At 37.5% G+C, this 27,979-nt stretch overlaps 2 protein-coding genes across 4 annotated transcripts; both read right to left on the bottom strand.

Moving 5' to 3' along the window:
• Positions 1–120: 120 nt before the first annotated feature.
• Positions 121–6,009, bottom strand: zgc:109913 (regulator of G-protein signaling 9-binding protein). 3 transcript variants are annotated; one of them, XM_067458795.1, is made up of 3 exons: positions 5,314–6,009; positions 1,275–1,498; positions 121–1,091 (listed from the first exon to the last, which is right to left on the bottom strand). In XM_067458795.1, exons 2-3 carry the CDS (start codon positions 1,474–1,476, stop codon positions 580–582), a joined length of 714 nt encoding a protein of 237 aa, XP_067314896.1. In that variant the 5' UTR covers positions 1,477–1,498; positions 5,314–6,009; the 3' UTR covers positions 121–579. The 3 variants fall into 3 exon arrangements, with proteins under 3 accessions (XP_067314896.1, XP_067314897.1, XP_067314895.1); XM_067458796.1 differs by lacking the exon at positions 5,314–6,009 and adding an exon at positions 1,642–1,667; XM_067458794.1 differs by lacking the exon at positions 5,314–6,009 and having other exon boundaries at positions 1,275–2,130.
• A 91-nt stretch (positions 6,010–6,100) lies between these two features.
• LOC137093842 (E3 ubiquitin-protein ligase RNF182) lies at positions 6,101–20,862 on the bottom strand. Its single transcript, XM_067458797.1, has 3 exons — positions 20,571–20,862; positions 8,078–8,114; positions 6,101–7,979 (listed from the first exon to the last, which is right to left on the bottom strand). The coding sequence occupies exon 3, from the start codon at positions 7,450–7,452 to the stop codon at positions 6,709–6,711; it is 744 nt and encodes a 247-aa protein (XP_067314898.1). The 5' UTR covers positions 7,453–7,979; positions 8,078–8,114; positions 20,571–20,862; the 3' UTR covers positions 6,101–6,708.
• Between the last annotated feature and the right edge of the window lie 7,117 nt (positions 20,863–27,979).

Below are 27,979 nucleotides of genomic sequence, written 5' to 3' on the forward strand. Positions count from 1 at the left end.
AGAGATCATATTGACCATGTCGTAACCTTCAGCTTTTTTTTTTTTTAATTGCTCTTAAATGTCTTCCAAAGGAGACCCTACTGACATAAAGTTATGCCCATCCTTAAAGGGAAGGGGAAAAAAATAAAGGACTGACTTGTGATGCTGCATTCACACAGGGCGTCAGTGTTACCGCTTCTCATTTACTTTGATTTGATGTCATGCTTTGTGAACTAATTTGTGGATTTCGTTCCAAGCGGCAGAAGTTGAAGATATCTCAACTTTTCAAGCGCCAACAGCAACGCAGGCGTCATCCAATCAGATCGCCCCAATGCAAATACCGTAGAGCAGACACTAGCCAATAGCATTCATGCAACCCTAGAGCAGACGTGTGATTGGCTGTTGTCCTATGACGGTCGCATCAACAAGCTTCAGCCCCGCCCTCCGTCAAGCATTATCGGCAACGCCCCATGTGAATGCAGCGTAAAGTCTAAGTTTCTTATGCAACACCACAGGAAATTATAGTAAAATTAATTTAAAAAAACTGTTTATAGAGTATTATTAGCAACAGTTTCAAAACTTTTCACCCACTTTCTAAACTTAGCTGAGCAGACATAGTAGACAGCCTATTTTGCAGTTGTGGTGTTGACAACAACCTGATAAATTATTTTGAGACACCACCTCCACTTCCATCATATCCTCCAAACTCTCATCCTCATCTTGCCCACCATCAGCTTGTTGTGTGGGTTCAACAGACCACAGGGGCACGTTAACCCTCTGGAGCATCTCTTCAAGCAGAACGTCAATCTCCTTTATGTGGCTCTTTAGGTCTGGTCTTTCCGTCTCCTCTATTGATAACCACGGCGTCTGCACCATGGCCGCTCGAGCTGCTACTTCCGAAGTTCCACCTGCAAAACCGGTGTTGACGAGGGCTTGCCGATCTTTGCGTTGGCTGAGCGGGAATATCTCTTGCAAGGCTCTGACTTTCTTTAGGTCCTGCTGGAAGTTTTCCAAGCTGGACAAGAAGATCACCCAAAGTCGTTCAACCTGTTCTTTGTCCTCTTGTCCTTGCTCCATTTCTGTCAGCAGAGTTAGCAGCCTCCGGTGAAGCCCTGAAACATGAGTCGATCAAGTCAACCTTTTGAATGCGTAATTGAATATGGCCAGCCGACGTGCAGAAAAATACCGAAAGGAGAATGTGAAATTTCTGCACCACTAGCATCACCAAACTGATCCTGCTTATTTTTGAAGTACTTGTTCTGCTTGTCTTTCTGTTTCTGCTTGTCTTGTCTTACCTGAGCATATTTTATGAGCTACTGTCCTGGTTTCCTCCAGCTCCTCTCTAAGGAAGCTCCCATCCATGTTGCTCCCCAAGGAGGTTGCCATTTGCTGAAAGCAGGCTGTCACTTTGCTCAGGGCGGCCTGTGCCCGTTCACATTCATTCACCTGCCTCTTTCTGGTTTGGATCTCCACCACTGACTGCCGCCAGCGATTCATTGCCACTTGTGTTGTGACTGACCTAAATTTGGCAGAATATTTAAGAGTTATTGTTGGTCTCATAATCTCAGGATGCCCCATTCTTAACTAAAATAATTAATGATATATAGTTTTGGTCTTTTACACTAAATTTTACATTTAGTTTTTTACTTTTTCTAATCTTACAGGGTTTCTATTCATCCTGGAAAAACCTTGAACATTATGACAAATTTTCCAGTCCTGGAAAATGCATGGAAAATTTAGAAAAATGTGTCAAATGTCCTGAAAAGTCTTTTTTTGATATTTTTCTTTAGCCGAGAACAGAGTTCATCACTGGCTCAAAACGATTACTGCTAGTTGCAGTCAGTGCGATGTTTAAGGAATGCTGAGTTTTGACACGCAAGTAGTATTAATGATGTTAAGTCTTGTGTTGCCACTTGCAGCAGTTTTTTAATGTTATTAACTGCTCAAATGTGTTGTGGATGTCGACTGGTAAGAGCTACCCAATTCGGTAACTTGCAAACTAATAATTTCAAGGTAGTGGCTATTAGGGAGCGAAAATAACATTTTCTAAGCGATAGATGGTATTTACACTAAGTGAAAATAGCTGTAGATGCAATTTACTAAGTTAACATACTGAGTGAAAATAGTGATATTCTATTTACACCTTGTAAAAGTTGCAGTTCTTTGTAATATGTGTAAATAGTAATTAGATACTATTTATACTTTACTTTGACAGATACAAACTATTTGCACCTCAGTATTGTTGTACATAAACAGGATGCAATAATAGCATAGTGTAAATGATTATATTTATTTAAATGATTAAATGGATGCCGCCTTAATGGGACCATAAAACCTCTTCCGACAACTAACCCTACCCAATAAATACTTTTATTATTATTATTAAATGTTTCATTAGGCAATTTATTTTCACTTGTACAACATTTTCTTAATTTTTATTGAAAGTAAACGCTTTTCCAGTGGGAAGAGCGAGCTCTGCAAAAGGTGGATTCGAACGGGTCAAAATCGACAAGACGTCTTTTTTTCTTCAAATGTCTTTTTTCATCTTTTTCAGGCCCAACCAGGCTTTGTTAGGTGGAGCTAGTGTGAATAGCACTTGCCAACAAGGCATGCTATTTGCACTTGGTGTAAATACTCACTCCATAATTTCAATGCGATATGAGGTCAATAAGAGAATTTTTAATATAACATGAGTTTTCACAACAGTGCAGAACTCTGACCCATGATTGACAGCTGTAGTGATTTTAAGGAAACTTTATTTGCTATCTGTATATAAACCCATTCGCAGTTTGAAAGCTTTTTTTCATGCTGTTAAGTATACACACTGCAAAGTTTTAGGAATGACTAACTTGTTTAAATGCAGGCTTGAATCCAAAATTGTATTGATTTACATGGTGATAACCAGCATTGGACAGGACAAAACATTGATCAAAATAAGTGTGCATTAAGTGTAAATGCAGACTAATAGACCTGCCACATGTTCTATTACGTGTTTTGGGTTTCTTTTGTTGTTTAAAAGCTTTGACTAATATTTTTATTATTTTACTGCCACTAAATAAAAAATAAAGTAATTGCAACTTTTTATCTTGCATATTCAAAATTCTTGTAAATTGGGAGTTTATATAATTGCGATATGTTATAAAGTCAAAATTGCTAGATACAATTGTTATAAAGTCAGAATTGCGAGTTATAATGTCAAAGTCTGAGGTAGGGCTGGACGATATGGCCAAAATTCATATCACGATATTTTTCTTAATTTCGGTCGATACGATATAATTCCGATATCGATATGAACTATATAAAAGCTTTAGAAAAAACTACTAAGAACTGCCACATGTCTGTACCTACAAACTTCTGAAAAATGTATTTGCCAAGTCTATATGAATAGTCCTCCTATAAAACTATATAATATTTTAGAAATAAAACCAGTACAAATAAATTAATGTTCACCTTTTATTTGTGCCTTTATATGAAAAAGAAATGTGATATCAACATCAAATAACTCTCACTTTATTAATATTAATATCTTTAAGTTTAAACTACAACATAGGCTGATTATATTATTCTTAATAAAAGTGCTTCAGCCAGGATTCAGTGCTCCTATGCCGCAGACGCAGTTTATTGAGCATTTTCTTTTAAGTTTTAAATTTCAATGAAGAACAATTCATAGCGCTCTATTTTCTATTTATGCAAAACTATAGGATATATTTAATGCTGCATTTATTTAATTAAAAATGCAGTAAAAAAACGTAACACAGTGAAATATTATTCTGATCTACATCATCTGTTCACTACGTGAATATATAGTAAAGTGTCATTTATTTCTGTGTTCAAAGCTGAATTTATCATCATTACTCCAGTCTTCAGTGTCACTCATCATTCTCATATTAGGATTTGATGCTCAACAAACATTTATGATTATTATCAGTGTTGAAAACAGTTTTGTTGCTCATGATGCTCCTTCATTGCTTTCATATATTGTCGCAATCGTCTGTCGTCGTCACTTTTCAGCTCATAACGATTGTTTTCCTTCAGCTGCAGCTCCAGCGCGACAGTAAGTTTCTAAGAATCCGCTTTTGGACTTTCTGTGAGAGTGCCCTCCTCATATTAGATACGAATAAAATGACAGGTCATGCATAGATTATTTTTTGTCTCTGAATTTAAATCTTGACGTATTCACGTTGGTTTCTATGTATACACTTGCCCGTGATCTCACGAAGCGCGCAATCAACCGAGGTTAGAGAAAGCGGTCTTTAGCGTCTCTTGCCCGCCCTCGCTCCAGGTAACGCCGTTTCGAATCCCGCTCGGAGCGGGTCGACTAGGACCGGTGAGACCCAGTAAAAGTGCGGGGGATAAAAATACACTTTATTAAAAGTGCGGAGGACACGCTGACACTTCCACCCCACTGAATTCTTTCTCCTCTTATCAACTATTTCTTTCTCATTACTTGTGGAAGTTCGTTCAGTCACATTTGTGTTGCGGTCAGGGAAACTCTTTTTGTAGCTAAAACCGAGTTGGATCTATCAGCCTACTACTGCTGAGCACTGACTGCGTTTCTGTGGTGTACGTCATCGCGCAAGTAGCCAATCATGTTCTGCTCTTTCTGACGGCTGCGCCCTGAACGTCAGTCAGTGAGGAATGCTGTAATATATATATCGAAATATCGGAAATGTGTTTAAAAATCATATCACCGTTATTGAAAAAAATTATATCGCGATATATATTGATATTGAATTATTGTCCAGCCCTAGTCTGAGGTTTAAAAAAAATTGCGAGTTTATATCTAACAATTATGACTTTATAACTGGCAATTGTAAGTTTATATCACAATTATGTAAACTCAAAATTACAAGAAAAGGCAATTACATTTTTTTTTTGATTCTGTGGTGAGCTTCCATAGTCATAATGTTTGATTAAGAGCTCAAAGCCGTCTTAAAGTTAAGTCATGTAAATAAACTACACCGTTTAAAGACTTGGAGAGCAATATTTGGCGTCATCCTTGTCTTTTATTCCCACCATAGTAAAATTGAAAATGTCCTGGAAAGTATTAGGTGAAAAAAAAGGGAACCCTGTCTATTCTCGATTAAAGAAATAGACCATATCCTTTGTGTACACTCAGAAATGTGGAATGATTTGCTATTCATTTGTTTTTGTTTTTAAAAAGTTGTCTTTTAAGAACTGTTGTCTTGTTTTAAAGTGGTTTTAAAATCAGACAGTAAATTAGTGTTCTTATTTGACCTTATTTCTGATATTTTGATAAGATGAAGTTCAATCTAAAGATTAAGTGTTTGCTTTTGTATACCACAAATATAACTAAAGAAAAAATGCACTTACGGTTAACTGAGCCTCAAAGATATCCGCCTGATCTCATAGCCCTCTGAAACATGCCGTTTTGACAGTCCCGGTTCTCAGTGTGTTTACATCCGTTTGGAGACACTTCTGCCAACCTCCTTGTATTCGTATGCTCACCTCTTCTTCTTTTTTCCAAAGCGTTTATAAAGGGCCAGTCTTCAGGGACACTTGTTAAAATTAGGGCCAAGCCTTGCAGTTCATGCTCCCAGAATACTTTGCGCTGTAGATCATTTAAATCAGAGCTTTCTTTTTCAGAAAAAAAAAAACCACTGCATTGGGAGGACAAGATTTTAGATCTAGATATTTATGCACAATGACTGTATATGTGTTTGTGTGGAGGTGTGTGTGATAATGTGTGTGTGCACAGTGGTTTATGTGAAGTTAATTGTCCACAGGGAGAGCGGTATGGTATTGTGGAGGAACAGACGGGGATCCTTTATTGACTCTCTTGTGGTTTCTTGGGCTTGTTTGAAAGCTGTGTGTCGCTTGATGCAACACGTAAGCTCCCATGGGTTAATTCTCCTGAGCAACACGAGTAATATTAGTTCATTCAGTTAGCAAAACAGCAAAGCTGTAATGGGCATCGACACAATTCCTCAGTCATAATTACAATCGGCTTCACACTCTAAAATTGTTATGTAGGAGGGTATTCCTTGTATATAAAGCATGATTCATTAATAGCTATTATATTTTAGGATGCCAAAGTTGCAAACGCTTAGTCCAGAACTATAATCTAGCAGTCTTCAAGTATGGAAAGTTAAATCTACTATTGTGTTAGATATGGAAGAATCTTTATTGAATATCTAATAGGTGACTTTAAAGTATTTGTCCATTCTCATAGCAATGACAAACACAAATTCACTTATTTTACATGTACATTACAGCTTGGCCATTGACATGCCTTACAAAGGCAACTAGGAACTTCAACGAGAACATTGAGACAATGATTGAAATTATACCACAGATATTCGTAAGATAACAGAAAATGAACAAATTTATCTAGTATTATTGAACACATCCTGTGGTTTTCATATTAAAGTGTGGAAGGACTTCATTCTCTGTTGCGTGTTATTTATATCACAGTTGTTGAAGACCCATTGGGTGAGCTAGACGCGGTACAAAACCACAGCGTTCTGAAGCAGCCTGAAATCAATACCTAAAGCTTGCATTGGTAATCAAGCTTTAACTGCTTAAGTCAAGTTTACTATGCACCCTGCATACAATGTGAGGTCATTTACAAGGAGTTCACTGGTAGATGCTGGTATAATCTGGTGTGACGGGAAAAATGGGGTGTGTGGGATTAGCAGATATGCATCAGTCATTTGGCTTTTGTTCTTTTACAGGTCTTGCTAGAATCAGCCCAAGGACCGTGGGGTGTTATGTGGCGATGGCCTCCATGATCTCATGGCACAGACATTGGCAGAAGCCATAGAATACGCAAAGGACCAGGGTGGATGGGACCAGGCTGACCAGAATTACGCCCATCGTGAGCTGCTGGATCATCAGCAAGTAGATCCCCAGTGGCAGCGAGCTAAAGTAGACCAGGCAGAGGAAACCCATCAGAAAGCGGGGAACTGAACGGGACGTCCACGCCCGGCACTTTTGCACCGGCAGGTGACAAGGTAAGGAGTCCAGGCTGGCTGGCCGATACAAGCGCACCATGTTCAGCATGCTCATTGAGTCCGAGGAATGCGACTCTCCAGGGACTTCCATGATTGTGATGACGAGGCAATCGGAGGAGCTGTGGGCCTGCTCTCCTCCACTCAGGCTGTTGGGCGTCAAAAGAACCTCACCGTTGGATGCGGTACCGCTCTTACGAGCCCGGTCCTGGTAACTCAGAATAGCCAGAATGTTGCTGTCATCTTGAAGAAGCCAGATTTCCTCATCAGGGACGTGAGTCTCGTGGCGACAGAAGGGGCAGCTGATGATGCTCGGAGACGAGTCCAGCTCCACCATCTTCTTGAGACATTTGGCACAGACGCGGTGCAGGCAGCTCAACACCTTGGGCTTGCGGGCCCGGGTGTCAAAGCGATTGTAGCAGATCTTGCACTCCAGTTCCTCTACTGTGTAAATCACAGGCGCCTGGGAGCCCTCAGTCTCTGAGTCGGACTTCTGGCTCATCCTGAGAGATGAAGTGCGGCAACAGCCGAGAGGAAGCAGGTGCGAATGTTCAAATTAAGCAGATTTTAGTACGCTCTAGGAGCAGCACCTGAGCACTGTCCTTGGTAGCCCTTGTGGTTTTAGTTTTTTGCTTTGTGTTTGTTTTTCACCCAAAAGAATTGCTTAGTGTTTTCAGCGCATAATACTGATTAGAACCGAGTCCTAACAGAAAAGCTTAACATATGTCCATGATATGACACCATGATACATCTGTGAATAGCAAATTATCCTAAAAATACAATACAGAAATTCCGTGCATGCTAAATGATTATCTTCATTCACTGTTTGCATGCAATTCAGAAACTTACTTGGGTTTTTCCAGCATTATATAGAGAAAGACAAAACCAAAGAGACAAAGAAATAAATATAGTTGACACCAGAGAGGTCCAAAAAATATTCCATATCAGGGCTGTCAAGCGTCTGCCAATTCCTGTGAAATCAGAGTCTGGGCAAAGAGCATGGTTTTGAGTTCTTATCCATAGTTGATTCTGGAATGAGGTGGAAGAATCACAGAATCAGATAAAGTCAGCAGAATCATCCTGAAAACTGATATTTTCTTTCAGTAATGGCTACATTTGATTATGACCTTCAACTATTGGAGTTCTCGAAGATCTTTGTTCATTCTGCAAAAAAGAGAGAAAAGACAGAGGTATTATCTAAATGCAATAAGAATGCAACTGATGTTAACACTTTGCAGCAGATATAAAGAGCACGAGGGAATAGCTTGATATCTAGACTTACCTTTGGTGAAACCCTTGTCATGTCATTGAGCCAGCACTTCTAAAAACCCTTTATATACATGTCAAGCCCTTTCTATCAGGCATATGGAAGTGTCAACATAGGGGTGGGCGTGTGTGTGTGTGTGTGATAGAAAGCATGCATGCACACTGACCTCCAAAAACAGTTGTCCCTCACAGTATTCAGATTTATGGCCGATCAGTGATCATGGTTTTTAAATGACAAATTCTTTAAACTTTTACCCCTAATATTTGGTTACATCTTTGTAACTGGCAAAAAATGTAGATATTTTAATAATTAAAGGAGATGCTCATATGTGCTCGCCTAGCATAGGTGTGTTGAACAATACAAGTGAAGGCTGACATATAAAGTTGATTATATATGTAATTAGCTCCTGTATTTCCTGATTCCCTGTGGATGTGACTCACTCCGATCTGACACTGAGAGGCAAACAAGTGATGCAAGTGGATGTTAACATAACAAGAGCGTGGCGAACATGCAAATTTAATTTCCCAGAACGAAACATTTCATTGTTTTTTTTCTGCATCTCTCTTTCCATGTCTCAAAGCGCAGGTTGTTAGAATTTGAAGCCAGTCTATAAATAGTATGCGTGCGGCGCTAGAGGATACAGCCCCCCCCCACACACACACACACACCCCCCAACCTTGATGACTGTGATAAGGACTGTCACACACTCGCACACACTCATGTCCAACAGTCGAGGACGCAGAGATCCACTGAAATTATGACTTTGACATTATATGGCAGCTTGTCTCTGAGGGTTCTTCAGCTAGGTCAGATAAATGGCAGCGGACAGTCTGTTGAATAAAAGCCAGTGGGTCAAAAATGGCATCCAAGATGAAGTGAGAAGAGCGAAGGTTAAAAGAATGCTACCGTCACACAGAATTTATTTGCCATTAAATCGGCAGCAAGTCAATACATGCTAAGGGCACATCTACATTTAGCTGAGAAATCAATGCCTTTGCAGTGGAATATGTTATACTTAGGTCATCATGGCTGCTGTTTTCAAGTGGCTTGTAAATAAAGGTTCTTATTCAGATTAATAATGTGCTATTTTTAAATGCAATTTGTGTGATGCTGAACTTCAGGAGCTGAATCTGCACTTATCTTGGCTTTAAAAAACATTGGCAAGATGGAGTGTGTGCCGCCTGAAATGGCAAGCATATGCATCTGGCTAAATTAGTTAATGCTTCCGTTTATGGAACATGTCTTGCGAAACCATCAAGACATTTATAATAACGACATTTTATATATGAAGTGAAGCAAAAACCATCTGATGTTTTCTTTTAATTGAGCTTTTTTTTTTAAACGGGCTTCAGTCATTTCACTTTAATTGGAATGAAAAGGTTATTAGTCAGTTATTTAAATGCTTATTTAAAAAAAAATCACTTATTTCAATTAATTTTTATTATTCAAATTTAACTTTATTTTGCTGCAAAAACCTTTAAGTCCACCCATTTGGACAACAAGACATTGTTAAAGGGGTAGTTTACCCAAAAATTTAAATGTGTGACGTTCCAAACCCGTAAGACCTTCGTTCCTCTTCAAAACGCAATTTTTTTTAAATCCAAGCGCTCTCTGACTCCTCCATAGACCGCTATTTAATTGACACTTTCAATGCCCAGGAAGGTAGTAAAGACATTGTTAAAATAGTCCATGTGACTCATGGTTCAACCTACATTGGTGGTTCAACCTACATTTTATCCATTGGAAGCAATGGACGAGTGAATGAACTCCAACGACGAATTTAGCAGCGCGGTGCGTTCACTAGTAATGCTTCTCCTTAGTTTATCAGGTTCGCTCACAAGTCTGTCATTTGTTAGCGGGCTTGCAACGTCTTCCATCATCTTGCCACTTTCCTGCCCAGGATTATGTGCCTTGGTTTGAGGGTTATTTTTACCACCGGTTTGTGCGCCTTTACTCATTAGGAACAAGCAACGTTAACCTAGACCCAAAAGTAGCAAGAAAAGAAAAACCGAACAAGCCCCAAATATAGTGTTGGTAAGAAATTGTGAAATTTAGGTCGGGGCACTGACATCACTCACTTTCCACTACATGGCAAAACCGGAAAAGCTCAACCTACATTTTACGAAGTGACGAAAATACTTTTCCTGCGCAAAATAACGACTTTATTTAACACTCTCTTCTCATCTGTGCCAATCTCTTATGGGTTTGGAACAACATGAGCGTCAATGGCAGAATTTTCATTTTTGGGGTGAACTAACCCTTTAACAGTTGCAAAATCACTGCAGATTCAACTGGAAACATTGCAAATGATGAAAACTGATGAAAAATGTAACAATGAGGAAACTGATCCACACAGTAGGGGGAGCAAGAGCATGCCACGTCTGATTCTGTCAGTTTTACAGAAGCACAAGAAATACAGTTGTGATTACTTGCTGAAATACTGTCATTGTCATTGTAATGATGGGCGAAACATGATAAAAACAGTGAGACAATTGAATGGTGGCTCATATGCACACCTAGCCTAGAAATCCAGACGCACCCTAGCGACAGCAAATCTAATCGTCTAGCAACTCTCAATACACTTCTGAACTGTAAAAACCAAACTCTGGTCAGGCCAATCACATTTTTTATAGAGTCGGTGGGCGGGCTTAACATAATGACGGCAGAGTTGCATCAAATATGATTTGATTTCTGTCTTCTGATTGGTTTCTGTGGATTTTGCAGACAAAGCGAAGTGCCGTTTAGCGGATTCTGTCAACGAACCGGTATTTCTAAATAGGCTGACGCTGGGATTTAGTGTTTTTGAAGTATTTGATAAACATGTTCTGTGTTAATTCTAAAGTACTATGATTAAACTATTTATATATTTCTTAATTAAACAACCATGCCGGTAGATGTATCATGGCCATATTCCAGGATGATAATATCAAGATTAAAAATTGTGAAAGAATGGTTGTGAAGGGAGCAGGAAGGATCATTTTAACACATGAATTAGCACCTCTGAGTCCAGACCTTAAATTCATTCAAGGTCTTTGGGATGTGCTGGAGGAGACTTTACAGAGTGCTGGATTCTTGCATTGCCAATAAAGATCTTGACCAAAAATGTATGCACATCTTGATGTAAATAACATCACCACATTTATTTCCCTCAGATCCAATCATAAACTACTAAGCATTTGCCTGTGTAAATCCAAACAGCAACTTTTTTGGGGCCGGGTATTTTGTTGTATTGCCTTCATATTTATTTAAATAAAAATTACTGTGCTAGAGTAATTAAAATGACCATTAATAAGCAAGGTTATTACTAAAATATATGACTCAAGTGATAGAAATATTTTTTTTTAAAAATGTGCTTAATTGTCATGAAAAGTCATAAAATAGGCTTAATTATCTTTATGCAAAATGTAAAACTTTTTTTATTATTAGTTTTTGGGGTGAAATTGACATATTTTGTGAGATTTACTTATGAACTCTCAATCCGGTCTGTAATGAAAAATCAATTTCTATCAGTTTAAATTATCGTCTTCAGGATGTCCGAGTGTCATGTTTCTAAAATAACTTAATTTGAATAGTGAAAATGATGAACAGTATCAGTTGGTGTTTGTCATCTTGCTTTGGTGACCTGTAGTGCCAGTAACCGCAGGAGACGATTGCGTCTGTGTGTAGGCTATGTGTTTGTGTGAGAAGCGGAAATAAAGATGCAAGGGGTGTTCACAGGAAAACACCATCTGTGTCCTGGTGCTGTGGGTTACATAAATAATACCAGCTCACCTGCCGGCTCCAGTGTTTACGTCAGCCTTTGGAGGAGCATGCCGCCCTTCTGAAAACACTTCTTATTTTAAATGTTAGTTTGAACATTTAAACCTCTTTTTTCAGCTATTTTGATTAAGTGCAATCTGTAGAGTATATTACAACTTCATGTTTAGTTTAAATGAGATAAAAAAGTGATTGTAATGAAGCTCTGGATTTAGAGCATGTTAAGGATCACTGATCAGTCAAACTGGTGATTCCAGACTGACCACCAATGTTGACAAACCAAAGATGACTGAAGTAGTTCAGTTAAGATATCAGGATAAAGCCTATTTAATGGAAAACAATAAAAGGCTGTAACTACATGGCTACATATGTTTCTTCTTTTCAGATGCATTAACATTTACTTTGAGTAAGCCATGAATGTTTAACTAATGTTGAAGCACCCTGACCTTTCGATAACTGACCATCCTCATTCCCACCAAATTGTTCCTGGGACATTCCTATTTACATAAATCAAATAATAATTATGATGTGATTTGCAATTAAGCCAGAATAAAATGGATGTCATGTTTCTTTCTATGTGCATTCACATCATTGACCTTGTAATTAAAACTTGTAAACTGGGAATTTTCTAGAGTTCAAGACGTTTCCATTGAAGCATATAATTCTCAGGAAAAAAAAAATGTGGACGGCACATGTTATCATCTCTAATTTACGGTATTTACGGCATGCTGTGAACGCAGCATCTCTTTTCAGTTCCTGACCAATACAGTCAGGAAGCCTTTTTGCACAAGTGCAACAAAATGCACATTGGATGTGTAATTCACACCGCACAAACAAACGCCAACAAACAATTCTGTTTGTTGGATCAGTGTGTTACTCATAAAAAAATGCGTCTGTTTTTAACCTGACTGAACATGTTCAATCGGCATCTGTTGGATCGTGGAAGGTTTGAGCTGTATGGTATGATTTTCCAACAAACAATAACAAACTCTGACCTTGACACGAACCGTTACCATGACCATGATATGATGTAAGTCTCTTGCAAAGACTGTGTGATTAGTAAATTATCCTTGTAGTGAAAATGGTAGATTTCTTAACAAATCAGAAGACAGTTCTAGAGAGAGAGAGCAAGATATTCACAAGTGCACATTGGACAAAGTTTGTGCGTGCATGCATAAAATCTAAACGAGAGCAGAGCCATATGTGACCCTGGACCACAAAACCAGTAATAAGGGTCAATTTTTTTTTTTATTGAGGTTTATACATAGGTATATAGCTGAATAAATACGCTCCATTGATGTATTGTTTGTTAGGAATGGACAATATTGGGCCAAGATACAACATCTGAAAATCTGGAATCTGAGGGTACAAAAAAATTGAAATATTGAGAAAAGCTAAAGTGAAAACGATCCGCCTACGAGCAGAGAGATTTGTTACGTGGATGCACTCTTGCGTTACAATAATGTGCTCTCAACATGTAACTCCATAGAAACTGCCTCAAATTAACGATAAAACTAGAAGAAAGTCATATCTGAACGCTAAGTTTTATTTTTATTGGTTAATATAAATGGAGAATATCTCATGTTTTTCCGTTGGTGCTCGAGTTCATCGGTGTGTGTTGGGGCAGTGTGTGTTATTTTTCATAATTTTAAATCCAATGGCGTTTGTCTATGCAGTGTGAATTAGCCTCAAAAGGGCTATAATAAATTTTCGCAATATATTTTTTACTCAAAACGATAAGAGTTATGAGAGTTATTAGGAACTACTTATCCTACTTACACAATCCATTTATCAGCTCGACTCAAAGTTCAAACGGCAGTGCAGCTTACTACAGCCGATGCGTTCACTCGCTGATCTATCTCGGTCACGTGACCACTAAACAGCGCTGCGAGATCCAGTGAAGCGCTTTTGAATTCAGCAAAGAACACAAATATCTCTGTGATTTCAATTACTGAGAACACTGAGAGGCTTGAGGCTTTACAATCTCAAATCGCCATCATTAACTGCACCATGGTGTTGTGGCAGAGATCTGGGATATTCGCCGTATTGAGTTTTAGTATATTATTAATGTAGACATATAAAGGCCTGGTTTCGGTTTCACAAACAGGCTTTAGATTAAGCCAGGATTAGGCCTTAGTTCAATTAGGATATTTAAGTAGTTGTTATAAACATGCCTTAGAAAAAACATTACTGATGTACATCCTGAGACAAATCAATAGCACTGACATTTTAAAATGTCAGTGCAAGTTTCTTTCAGTTAAAACAGCTCAAACATGCATTTTAGTCTGGGTAGTGATGAGCTATATGCCTAACCCTATATGCATGATTGTAACCATGGTTATCATAATCCAAATATGATACGATGGAAGACCAATGGTTAATTTTAACAGTCAGAACATTTAAATGTTACCATATAAAAATTAGGTTGTTACCATTTTTACAGATGTTACTGCTTTTGTTAAAAATTTACATATGCATCGTAACTCAAGCTATACTGTCAAATGTGCATTTCTAAGAGATAAAACATGTTATTAATATTGCACCCTGCACTGTAAACTTTGCTGAAAATATACGTCACAAACTTGCTTCATGACTTGAAACAATATCACCTTCTAGGACATGCAGAAACTAAGAAATGTATTTTTCTAATAAGATACAATGCCTTGGGAAAGTATTCGGCCCTCTTGAACTTTGCGACCTTTTGCCACATTTCAGGCTTCAAACGTAAAGATATAAAACAGTAATTTTTTTTGTGAAGAATCAACAACAAGTGGGACACAATCATGAGGTGGAATGAAATTTAAGAAACTTTTTTAACAAATCAAAAAATGAAAAATTGGGCGTGCAAAATTATTCGGCCCCTTTACTTTCAGTGCAGCAAACTCTCTCCAGAAGTTCAGTGAGGCATCAGAGCGTCATCATAAAGCGCAGAGTGTATCATGAAGAACAAGGAACACACCAGGCAGGTCCGAGATACTGTTGTGGAGAAGTTTAAAGCCAGATTTGGATACAAAAAGATTTCCCAAGCTTTAAACATCCCAAGGAGCACTGTGCAAGCGATAATATTAAAATGGAAGGAGTTATCAGACCACTGCAAATCTACCAAGACCTGGCCGTCCCTCTAAACTTTCATCTCATACAAGGAGAAGACTGATCAGAGATCAGCCAAGAGGCCCATGATCACTCTGGAGGAACTGCAGAGATCTACAGCTGAGGTGGGAGACTCTGTCCAAAGGACAACAATCAGTCGTATACTGCACAAATCTGGCTTTTATGGAAGAGTGGCAAGATGAAAGCCATTTCTTAAAGATATCCATAAAAAGTGTTGTTTAAAGTTTGCCACAAGCCACCTGGGAGACACACCAAACATGTGGAAGAAGGTGCTCTGGTCAGATGAAACCAAAATTGAACTTTTTGGCAACAATGCAAAACGTTGTTTGGCGTAAAAGCAACACAGCTCATCACCCTGAACACACACCATCCCCACTGTCAAACATGGTGGTGGCAGCATCATGGTGTGGGCCTGCTTTTCTACAGCAGGGACAGGGAAGATGGTTAAAATTGATGGGAAGATGGATGAGCCAAATACAGGACCATGTAAGAAAACCTGATGGAGTCTGCAAAAGACCTGAGACTGGGACGGAGATTTGTCTTCCAACAAGACAATGATCCAAAACATAAAGCAAAATCTACAACGGAATGGTTCAAAAATAAACATATCCTGGTGTTAGAATGGCCAAGTCAAAGTCCAGACCTGAATCCAATCGAGAATCTGTGGAAAGAACTGAAAACTGCTGTTCACAAACGCTCTCCATCCAACCTCACTGAGCTGGAGCTGTTCTGCAAGGAGGAATGGGCAAAAATGTCAGTATCTCAAAGTGCAAAACTGATAGAGACATAACCCAAGCGACTTACAGCTGTAATCGCAGCTAAAGGTGGCGCTACAAAGTATTAACTTAAGGGGGCCAAATAATTTTGCACGCCCAATTTTTCCGTTTTTGATTTGTTAAAAAAGTTTGAAATATCCAATAAATTTCATTCCACTTCATGATTGTGTCCCACCTGTTGTTGATTCTTCACAAAAAATTAGTTTCATATCATTATGTTTGAAGCCTGAAATGTGGCTAAAGGTCGCAAAGTTCAAGGGGGCCGAATACTTTCGCAAGGCATTTCAAATTAAAAGAAAGATTTTACATTTATTGTGATAATTATCGATATCTTCTGATGTGTGATAATTTTTAGCCATATCACCCAGCCCTAGTAACTAAATTCTGCAGGAAGGTACAGATCTCCAGGCAAAGGACTGAGAATTAGGAGAATTATAAAATCATCAACACAAAAAGCAACAATATTGACTACCAGTACTAGAAGTAGAATCAACATAAATAGCATCCACAAACTCTATGTAATGTAATGTATTTTCAAGTATAACACGATATTTATCGAGCATAAAGTAAAGGATTGGACTTTTATCCAAGGAATCCAGGAAGCCTTCTGAAAGACATTTGAGGAAGCTTTTGACTGAGACGTGGAGGCTGCATGTAGGGCTGTCCTTCAAACTAATGTGTCAGCTGAATGCTATGAACACACACATAGTGAATAACCATGGTTTTACAATGAACAAAACAAAATAATATTAATAAATAAATAGCAGGGCTATTGTAGTTATTCAGTGGTATCCACAAATTAACCATTGTTTTGCTTCAAATCCATAGTTTAACTATATTGTATGTGTGTGGTTATACAAATCGCAATCAATACGACAAAAGCATGGTTTTACTATCTAATATAACCATGGTTAATTTCCGTAAGGGTGTATCTGTGCTGTAGCCTATACATTATTTGCACAAAAAAAGGTTACTAAGCATAAGTAAATCCCTACATTAAAATTATATTTAAGAAAACCAAAACACAGATTCAGAGCTACCAGGGAGGATGTTCTGCTGGAAAATATCTCTCTCTCTCTCTCTCTCTCTCTCTCTCTCTCTCTCCACTGTTACTGTCGTTTCTTTATCCTGTAGAAACGTCTTGCATTTATATTAAAATTCACGCTGTTATCCCTTTACAGTTACTACTGTCATAACATGTTGAATTTGAAACACAAAGTTAACGTCCAACAGCAGATATTTTAGATGAATTAATGTTTTGCGCTGAATATTAATGGTCTCTCTCTCGATTGCGTTCTGTCTGTTTGACGCGCATGCTCGCTGCACGTTCAGTAAAGATTAAGGTTTAACAGACTGTAAGAACGCGTTTTAATGCAAAATGGAAATACTAACGTGAATTAGTCGCATTTACAGATGAAGAACTACAGTCCTCCATATAGATCAGTGCATAACCTGTAAAATGCGCTAGGGACATAGATGCACACACAGGTCAAGAGCATGACAGCAGGGTATGTTAAACGCTAATGCAAGCTTAAAATAAAGACTTCTCATGTTCTGGGCCCTTGGATCATGTACCTTTCCTACATCAGCTCACTCTGTTTCCACTCCACTATTTCTAGATGCACATTTTGTCCATAAAAATGCATTATTCAGTGCAGATTTGCTTACAGAGAGCAGACCCCACTAATTGATTAATGAGAATCATTATCGATTATTTTCATTATCAATTTGATAGATTAGTTGTTGCAGCCCTCTCTGCATGCATCAATGATTACATGTCTTCCTTTTTATTGTTATTTTCTATCCTTTCTGTAGCCAGTGTTAAACCCACAATATGTAATTTGTCGATATTAGAGGTCGCTTATTCAAAACAAAGGTGATACCTTGATTTCACAGAGAGGCTTCCGCTTCTTCCACTCATGCGTATGTGGGGTAATGCAGTGTTGTTTTATAATATCAGATACATTTGTTTGTGCTACTCAGTGCATTCGCTCGACTGCTCCGATAAGACACTTGTTGCACATTGCAGTGAGCTAGATCAATATTAGGTGGTAAAACATGGTACTCGAGGTAAATTAAGAAAACCAGATTCTAAAACTGTGTTGAGTTGTATAACAATAATTAGTTTTCTGTCAATTAATGATCCAAAGAGTTCTTCACCTGTCTAATAAAACACATCATATATTAAAGCGTCTTTGGTGTTTCGAGGGTAACACAGGTATGGTGTCATTGATCCGTGTCCTGGTTAAAATTGCTTATTTCTCTGGATTTAAACATTCTTGGAAACATTTGGGATGATGTAAGTACACAAATTAACAGAATATATAACATTGCTCTAATGGTTTTTGGATATTTTTATCCCAAAAATCTTCCAAATTGTGCCTTTAACAATTGGCAGGATTTTAGAAAGGCCACAGTAATGACAATCGTTATCTGACCCATCTAATATCAGCCGAAATGGAACGAGTTTTACAGGTGGAGCAAGATTTTGAAAACCTTTCAAGGCACTCAAGGACATCGTACAAATACGTGTATATACTATACATAGATATAAAATATGAAGCAAACAAAACACAAACTTACACGTCAATCAATCATATCATTAAAAGCTATTCAAACAGGTATGTTTTTTATCTGAACTTTAAACTGGGACATTGAATCATGACAGCAATGCACCTGCGATTGATTTTCTGTGCAAAAATAAATACAGCTCTGGAAAAAATTAAGAGACCACTTCACATTGAGAAATCAGTGGTCTCTTAATTTTTTTCAGAGCTGTGTATTGGATGCACAATACAGGTAAATAAGTCTCTTATATCAATGCATTTTGATGATTTCAATTATGCAAAGACTGACAGCAACTCATTGCACCCAGTGGGGCAATCTGGACATCCGCACATAACACACCCTTCAACTGAACGGAAAGATGTCAGACTGTGATAAAGATAAACATGCTATAAAAGTCAGTACATTTTCAGATCTGCTCAACATGTGAGGAGATTTTTTTTTAAATATTTTGTGCAACCACAGACACAGCTGCAAATCTGTCCATTTTTTTTCATTACAGATATAGACCCCAGCCAGAAGGTATCTTTTGAAACATTTCATTTTGGGACTGTGCCTATGTAGAAAGCTTTTGTAGCTGTTCCTGATTTTGTGTGACAGCTCAGTGGAGATTTCACATGCGAGTTAGCCGTTCTATTCAGTCAAGCGCAGGTTTAAAACCCACACAGGTAGCCATGCAGTGGCCTAGTTTAGAGTGACCCTTTTTTACTCCTGGACGAAGGGGTTCATCGGCATGTGCGCCCACGTTTTTGAAGAGATATATTTTGTAATGTCCGCCACTGCTTGAAAGTCATCAACTAAAAGTCGTAAATGATCAACCCATCCTCAAGTGACCATTGGGTTTTGCTAAGACATGCCATTTTGCCATCGGGAACATTGCCAGGACTGAACACTGTTGCCATAAATAACTATAATTATGGTTTCTATCTTTAGCACACTTACATGTTCTTTGTGAAAGCTAGAATTGAATCCTTTTAGACAATTATGTTGCTCTTTAAACATATATTATACTTTTAATAATATGTTTGTGTCTTGCAACTGACTCTTCAAAGTGGCAGACTCTATTAATGATGACGTTCGAGAGGCTTATTCAATGTAATTACAATTCATCCTCCACATAAGACATTATATAACATCCTAAGACTCTCTCTCCCTCTTAGTTCTCTTCATGACTGTATTCACAGTTCATTAGTGAGGAGTCTGATACTGCTAGATATCATGTACTCAATATTCAAATCATTGAAGCAATACTTGTCAACAGGCTTGTGCATACTGTAATCAAAGAAATAGGCATATATCCTAAATGTTTTATTCATGAACTGTTTTGGGGTACATATTAATTTGGGGAAATATTTATTGGGCTATCTATCAGTTGAAATATGAGAGATATACAGTGCATTTGTCATTGAGCCAGTTGGTTAATGATAAATGACAAGGGATAAATGATAAAAGGCAAACCTATACAAATTACCTTTAATACATGAGCTGTTTATAAAATCATAAAAGTAAGATACTGTTTCATAATATCAAGCGAACTAATAAGAAATTACTATTGTTATATTACAAAATACAACAATAGTGATGTTATAATAGACTGTTATATTACAAAATATAACTATTTGCATCATTTTGATACAAATATATTTATTAGGCTGCTATAATCGCTGGTCCAACAGGTATTTTTTTATTTATCATTTCGGGTGAATTTTATTAGAGCAACATATCAACAGCCTACATATATTGGTAAACTCTGGTTTTTGCAATAAACAAACACGTAACTTAGCAAGCTAATCATATAAATAACGATATATGAAGTGGTGTTTTGTTATTGACGATTTTACATTGTCATTGACGATTTTTACATGGCTTTTCTAACGCGTACGTCGTTTTAATATTTAAATGACAGCTGGGATAAATGTAATTAATTATTAAAACAAATTTGCCTCTCGTTTGCCTTTGGAAAAAAAAAGTCGCGTTCGGCGGCGTCGTAAAAATGTCCATCGAATGTGTTGCAAGGAAACGTGATTATGTGTTGAAAACGCATATAAACATTTGATGCAAATGAATAATTTAACGAATAGAATCACAGTTAATATAATGAGCTGTTCGCGTTTATAATCCGCAGTTATCGCCAATGACACTCACCCTCGGGTCTTGAATGCGGCTCGAAAACGGTCGTTTCCAGCTTCGTCCCTCTAAGTCTGACAAAACAATCGTCCATTACCGCCACATTTTCTTTTTCTCATCGCTTTGTGGTGAGTCACAGTCAATCTTGAGGTCCCATCTGTCCGACCACAACTGCTACATCCCCCTCATTGCGGTAATGCTACAGCTTCAGAGGCTGCACGGATTTCTCCTCAGTGGTTGCTGTGGCAACAGGAGCCAGCGCGAGCTCCGACCGGTGTCCACCGAACTAACGCGTTTGACTTTCTCTTACCGGACGCACGTGAGCGCTGCACTGCGAAGAAAGGCTTTACTTGACGTTGTTTTTCAGGGTCATTCTAAAAAAAAAATTGCAATAGGTTACTCATCAAGCACCATAATAAATCTACTGTTCTATATTACTAATACATTTGTATTCCCCCCGAATGCATATAAGGTCATACATAGTAACATCAGGATTTAAAGAAATGCATTTAATGTATCATTGTGTGGCATGCTCTTTTGTCAGTTACACTTGGGAACCAGTAACACCCCTGACACTATAACAACACTTATTGAATCACTTAACATGGCAGATGACACAGCAAAAACAACAGATTAACAGCCTATTATAAAATGAATAGGGTAACATAAATGCATAGGGAAACATAATTGCATAGGGAAACATTATTGCATAGGGTAACATAAATGCATAGGGTAACATAAATGCATATAGGGTAACATAAATGCATAGGGTAACATAAATGCATATAGGGTAACATAAATGCATAGGGTAACATAAATGCATATAGGGTAACATAAATGCATAGGGTAACATAAATGCATATAGGGTAACATAACTGCATAGGGTAACACAAATGCATAGGGTAACATAAATGGATATAGGGTAACATAAATGCATATAGGGTAACATAATTGCATAGTGTAACATAATTGCATAGGGTAACATAAATGCATATAGGGTAACATAAATGCATAGGGTAACCTAAATGCATATAGGGTAACATAATTGCATAGGGTAACATAATTGCATAGGGTAACATAAATGCATAGGGTAACATAAATGCATATAGGGTAACATAATTGCATAGGGTAACACAATTGCACAGGGTAACATAAATGCATATAGGGTAACATAAATGCATAGGGTAACATAAATGCATATAGGGTAACATAAATGCATAGGGTAACATAAATGCATAGGGTAACAAATGCATATAGGGTAACATAAATGCATAGGGTAACATAAATGCATATAGGGTAACATAAATGCATAGGGTAACATAAATGCCTATAGGGTAACATAATTGCATAGGGAAACATAATTGCATAGGGTAACATAAATGCATAGGGCAACATAAATGCATAGGGTAACATAATTGAATATGGTAACATAAATGCATAAAGGGTAACATAAATGCATATAGGGTAACATAATTGCATAGGGTAACATAAATGCATATAGGGTAACATAATTGCATAGGGTAACACAAATGCATATAGGGTAACATAAATGCATAGGGTAACATAAATGCATATAGGGTAACATAAATGCATAGGGTAACATAAATACATATAGGGTAACATAAATGCATATAGGGTAACATAAATGCATAGGGTAACATAATTGCACAGGGTAACATAAATGCATATAGGGTAACATAAATGCATAGGGTAACATAAATGCATATAGGGTAACATAATTGCATAGGGTAACATAAATGCATATAGGGTAACATAAATGCATAGGATAACATAAATGCATAGGGTAACATAAATGCATAGGGTAACATAAATGCATATAGGGTAACATAAATGCATATAGGGTAACATAATTGCATAGGGTAACATAATTGCACAGGGTAACATAAATGCATATAGGGTAACATAAATGCATAGGGTAATATAAATGCATAGGGTAACATAAATGCATATGGGGTAACATAAATGCATAGGGTAACATAAATGCATATAGGGTAACATAATTGCATAGGGTAACATAATTGCACAGGGTTACATAAATGCATAGGGTAACATAAATGCATAGGGTAACATAAACGCATAGGGTAACATAAATGCACAGGGTAACATAAATGCATAGGGTAACATAATTGCATAGGGTAACATAAATGCACAGGGTAACATAAATGCATAGGGTAACATAATTGCATAGGGTAACATAAATGCACAGGGTAACATAAATGCATATAGGGTAACATAAATGCATAGGGTAACATAAATGCATATAGGGTAACATAAATGCATAGGGTAACATAAATGCATATAGGGTAACATAAATGCACAGGGTAACATAAATGCACAGGGTAACATAAATGCACAGAGTAACATGAATGCACAGGGTAACATAAATGCATATAGGGTAACATAAATGCACAGGGTAACATAAATGCATATAGGGTAACATAAATGCACAGGGTAACATAAATGCACAGGGTAACATAAATGCACAGGGTAACATAAATGCACAGAGTAACATGAATGCACAGGGTAACATAAATGCATATAGGGTAACATAAATGCACAGGGTAACATAAATGCATAGGGTTACATAAATGCACAGGGTAACATAAATGCATATAGGGTAACATAAATGCACAGGGTAACATAAATGCACAGGGTAACATAATTGCACAGGGTAACATAATTGCACAGGGTAACATAAATGCACAGGGTAACATAATTGCATAGGGTAACATAAATGCACAGGAAAACATAAATGCACAGGGTAACATAATTGCATAGGGTAACATAAATGCACAGGGTAACATAATTGCATAGGGTAACATAAATGCACAGGGTAACATAATTGCATAGGGTAACATAAATGCACAGGGTAACACAAATGCATATAGGGTAACATAATTCCATAGGGTAACATAAATGCATAGGGTAACATAAATGCACAGGGTAACATAATTGCTTAGGGTAACATAATTGCATAGGGTAACATAAATGCACAGGGTAACAAAAATGCACAGGGTAACACAAATGCACAGGGTCACATAAATGCATAGGGTAACACAAATGCACAGGGTAACACAAATGCACAGGGTAACACAAATGCACAGGGTAACACAAATGCACAGGGTAACACAAATGCACAGGGTAACATAAATGCACAGGGTCACATAAATGCACAGGGTAACATAAATGCACAGGGTAACATAAATGCACAGGGTAACACAAATGCACAGGGTAACATAAATGCACAGGGTAACATAAATGCACAGGGTAACATAAATGCACAGGGTAACACAAATGCACAGGGTAACACAAATGCATAGGGTAACATAAATGCACAGGGTAACATAAATGCACAGGGTAACATAAATGCATAGGGTAACATAAACTGATATTATAAATGCATAGGGTAACATAAACTGATATTATAAATGCATAGGGTAACATGAGGTAACCCCCCATGTGTGAGTTTGTAACATAATAATGTATTTTTATTTAAACAAATGTTATTCACTCACTTTATTAATGTTTTTACTCTACATTTGTGCAATTTGAGGATTCTTTTTTTTAAATTATATAAATAAATCAGTTGGAGACTATACATATTTTTATTTTTTAAATACAATGCAGAAAACACACACAAAATTAAGGATTGCTACAACAACACAATTTATTTATATAAATGTAAAAACAAACAAAAGACGCCTTAAAATCCCCCACACAAAGAGTAAAACATGAATAAACGGAGAGATACAGTAGTTTTCTTAAATGACATTATGATGGTATAAAATCACATTTATTGTCTGGGACCCAACAGAAGTGTGCATCCCAGATGAAAAGCTTAGAAGGGTGAAATCATTCTATTCTGTAAGGGAGAGTCTAAAAAACTGTCAAGTAAACCTTTAGAAAAGGTCCACCACAGCTGCCTGTAACTGAGATGCACACAAGAAAGGGTCATTCTGTGTCAAATCAATCACATTTCAGAAAGGCTCTCAGACGGGTATGTTGTATGCAATTGTTTTGATAGAGGGAAACAAGAGATGTCTAGTTTCAGTATGGTTCTTCAGACCTTCTTCTTTAAACACAATAATTGTCAGCTGTTTGAAAGGGGTTTTTGACCACTGACAATTCGTTGATTACATTTTTATATCTATCTATCTATCTATCTATCTATCTATCTATCTATCTATCTATCTATCTATCTATCTATCTATCTATCTATCTATCTATCTATCTATCTATCTATCTATCTATCTATCTATCTATCTATCTATCTATCTATCTATCTATCTGTCTGTCTGTCTGTCTGTCTGTCTGTCTGCCTTCCTGCCTGCCTGCCTGTCTGTCTGACTAATACTGATTTAATGTATTTTAATGTGGCAATTGATTGTAATCATAAAAATCCAAATGTATAAAAACAATTAACCTCAAACACAATATTAGGGTTAAACTAAGTGCTACTTTGTCCCACTATTACGTGCAGGGGTAACATTTTGCACCAAGTGTCATAAGTAGGCTACACAACAAATTTTGAATTCATTACTTAATATTAATGCTGCGTGACTTTGACATGTTTTAATGGGTGCAAGCTGAAAACACTGGAGCGAGAGCAGATTTGCCATGGAGACTCTATTCACTCGAAGCGTTCGAAAGTGACCCCTGCTGGTCAGAATACGAATGTCTCATTAAAACATCTGAGCGTCAGATCATCGCCCCCCAGCGGAGAACTATTGAAGTTGCAAAGCGGGGTTTTTTTTCTACTATGGAAGTCAATGGCTACCATCCACTGTCTAGTTACTAACATTATTTACAATATCTTCTTTTGTGTTTAACAGAGGAAAGAAACTCATACAGTTTTGGAACATTTTTTGGTTTTGGGGTGAGCTATCCCTTTAAACTCTCTTTACTTACTCTTTTAAAACGTACTATTATAAATGTGTATGTTGTCTGTTAACACATATCCAATATCTACTACTAGGCACTATGTTGCTCCAGAATCCACGTGGAGTGTGTTTTAATGCAAAAAGTTTTTTTTATTTATATATATGCTTTATTATCAACAAAAAGCATGTACAAAGGTCCATATCATTGTATAACAAGACACATTTCACATGCCTCAACATAAAAGAACAAAAAACATAATATAAAACAAAATAAAAAAGAGAGGGTACATAATCATTAGTTTACATATACATATTATATTAATGCGAAAAGTAAACAGGGTCAGAAGGATATCTTACCAGAAGATGCCATCTCAAGCAGACTCTGCTCTAACAAAACAAGTCAATTCACCATCATCTTTATTTATTATAAAGCAATTTTATTTATTATAAAGCAAGTTTATTATTTAAGCAAGGTTACTTTAAAGCTGGTTTTAAATGTTGAGAAAACTAAATTTATGTTCTTAACTTTAGATGGGTCCATAGCTCTTTGAACTTTGCCAGGGATACTGGTCAGTATAAATACCTGGGCATCATAATTTATGACACACTACATTTTAATTCACACATTAATTACTTGAAACAACAATTAAAGAAGAAGCTAGGATTTTATTTTAGAAATAAGTCTTGCTTTACATTTAATTCAAGGAGGAAGCTTGTGTTTGCGTCTGTCTTGCCGATTTTGACTATGGGGATGTAGTGTCAGCATGCTCCTTATCTTCTTTCCTCCCTGGATGCTGTTTATCATGGTGCCATAAGATTTATTACGGATTGTAAATTCTCTACACATTGTTCAGAGTAAAGAGTACCTGAACACCATACTTCAGTAAAAGTACAGATTCCTTACAGCGGAAGGGACTCAGTTACAAGTCACCAATTCCAATACAACTTGAGTAAAAGTCTTAGAGTTTCAATTTTACTCATATGCTCAACGATGCACTAGTCCTCGACACCTGAGGTTGTCACAAACGCCTCTCAAACGTCTATAAACTCTCAAGTCTCCTATTACAAGAGATAGGAACTAACATTTAAATTGCAAAGGAAAACCAATTAATTTGCTATTCTTCTGTCCTCTATTTTCAAGGGTAAGATTTCTTTATAAATTATCTGTCTTTATTTTGTGGAACACAAAGGGGAGAGGCACGTCTCAGACACAGTTAGAAAAGAAGCAATGACAGTGAACTGTGACTCAGGCTGTCAGTCTCTTAATGCTCTGCCTTCTCCTTTTGTGCCCTAATGAAAATAAACACATTTGGTAAAAAAGAACATGACCAGTTTTATTCTTGAGTAAATATAGCTTTTAATTTGTAACTTCAGACTATTTTAGTCTATAATTTACTTTTATACCTCTATGTATGTGTGCTTGATTGTAAATGCCTATATTAATCTTTTATAGAAGGTTTGTGTCACGTTTTGAGTTTGCTAAGTCTTGTTTTGAACTGTTTTGTTCTTTGTTATCAGAGAACTGCTGCAATTAGATCCTGTTTCAACTTATTTGCAACTATGTGTGACAGATGTTGGCTGGTTATGACCTGACTACCTCATGACATACCATCATTCCAGAGTCTTGTCCTGTCATGGCCGCTATTGAGTCATGGCCACCACACCTGTGTCTGCAGCCAAGATGACTACACTGAGAAATTAGTCCTCTCCAGAACCAGCGGGAGACCACTGGATAATTTACTTTTGGTCAAAACCACTACCAGGCAGCCCCTGTCCAGTAAGGACTCAGTTCATGAATCTGCTCCAGCAAGTGTGTCCACTCCAGAGTCCACTACAGCTCAGGAGTCTAGCACAAGAGACCACACTAGTGCACAACCCCATTAGCCTGGTCTTACCAGATTCTTGTACATTTCATTTGTACATAGAGTCTGGCCACTCTCCATTGACAAGGGTTTATTTCCGCGAAGGCGGGTACTCTGTTGAGGTTTAAAACTATTGGATCTGCCCTGAGCCACTCTGGATCTGCCATAACCAATCGCTAACGTTTGGTCGTCACGTATGTGCCCTTTACCTGTTTCTCACAATTCTCAAAAATACTGAAGGAAAATGAAAATTGAGTGGAAGTACGTTGGAGGACAGAGCCAGGCTACAACCCCATAGCTCCTCCCAAGAATATTTTGGTGGGGTACTACTGGTCCTCGACCATAGTGGGCAAGCCGAGGTACCAATTCAAGGCCATAGAGGCCAGGCTTCCCTGGGCCCCTGAGCTGCCAGTGCCGACCTGGGCCCCTGGCCACCCTGGAGGCTTCTGTTTACATTTATTCATTTTGCGGGTCGCATTTATCCAAAGGGACTTACAAGTGAGGAATGCATTGTTTATAGTAACATAAGCATAAGAATAGGGAGGGAATAGAAGATTGCAAATATTCTTAAGATGAGGTTAAAAGGGTTACTTCACTGATTAGCAGATGGCTTTGTATCAGTAGAAACCCTGGAGTATATTCAAATGATCCTGCTCCCCCCAGG

This window comes from Pseudorasbora parva, chromosome 12, assembly GCF_024679245.1.
Source record: "Pseudorasbora parva isolate DD20220531a chromosome 12, ASM2467924v1, whole genome shotgun sequence".
Taxonomy (NCBI): domain Eukaryota; kingdom Metazoa; phylum Chordata; class Actinopteri; order Cypriniformes; family Gobionidae; genus Pseudorasbora; species Pseudorasbora parva.

Bases quoted from the DNA above. Each gene is read 5' to 3' on its own strand.
- zgc:109913 (XM_067458794.1), bottom strand. From the start codon at position 1,557: ATGGGGCATCCTGAGATTATGAGACCAACAATAACTCTTAAATATTCT. The intron at 1,092-1,274 runs GTAAGACAAGAC...CTCATGTTTCAG, and splicing joins AGCTCATAAAATATGCTCAG to GGCTTCACCGGAGGCTGCTA.
- LOC137093842 (XM_067458797.1), bottom strand. From the start codon at position 7,452: ATGAGCCAGAAGTCCGACTCAGAGACTGAGGGCTCCCAGGCGCCTGTG.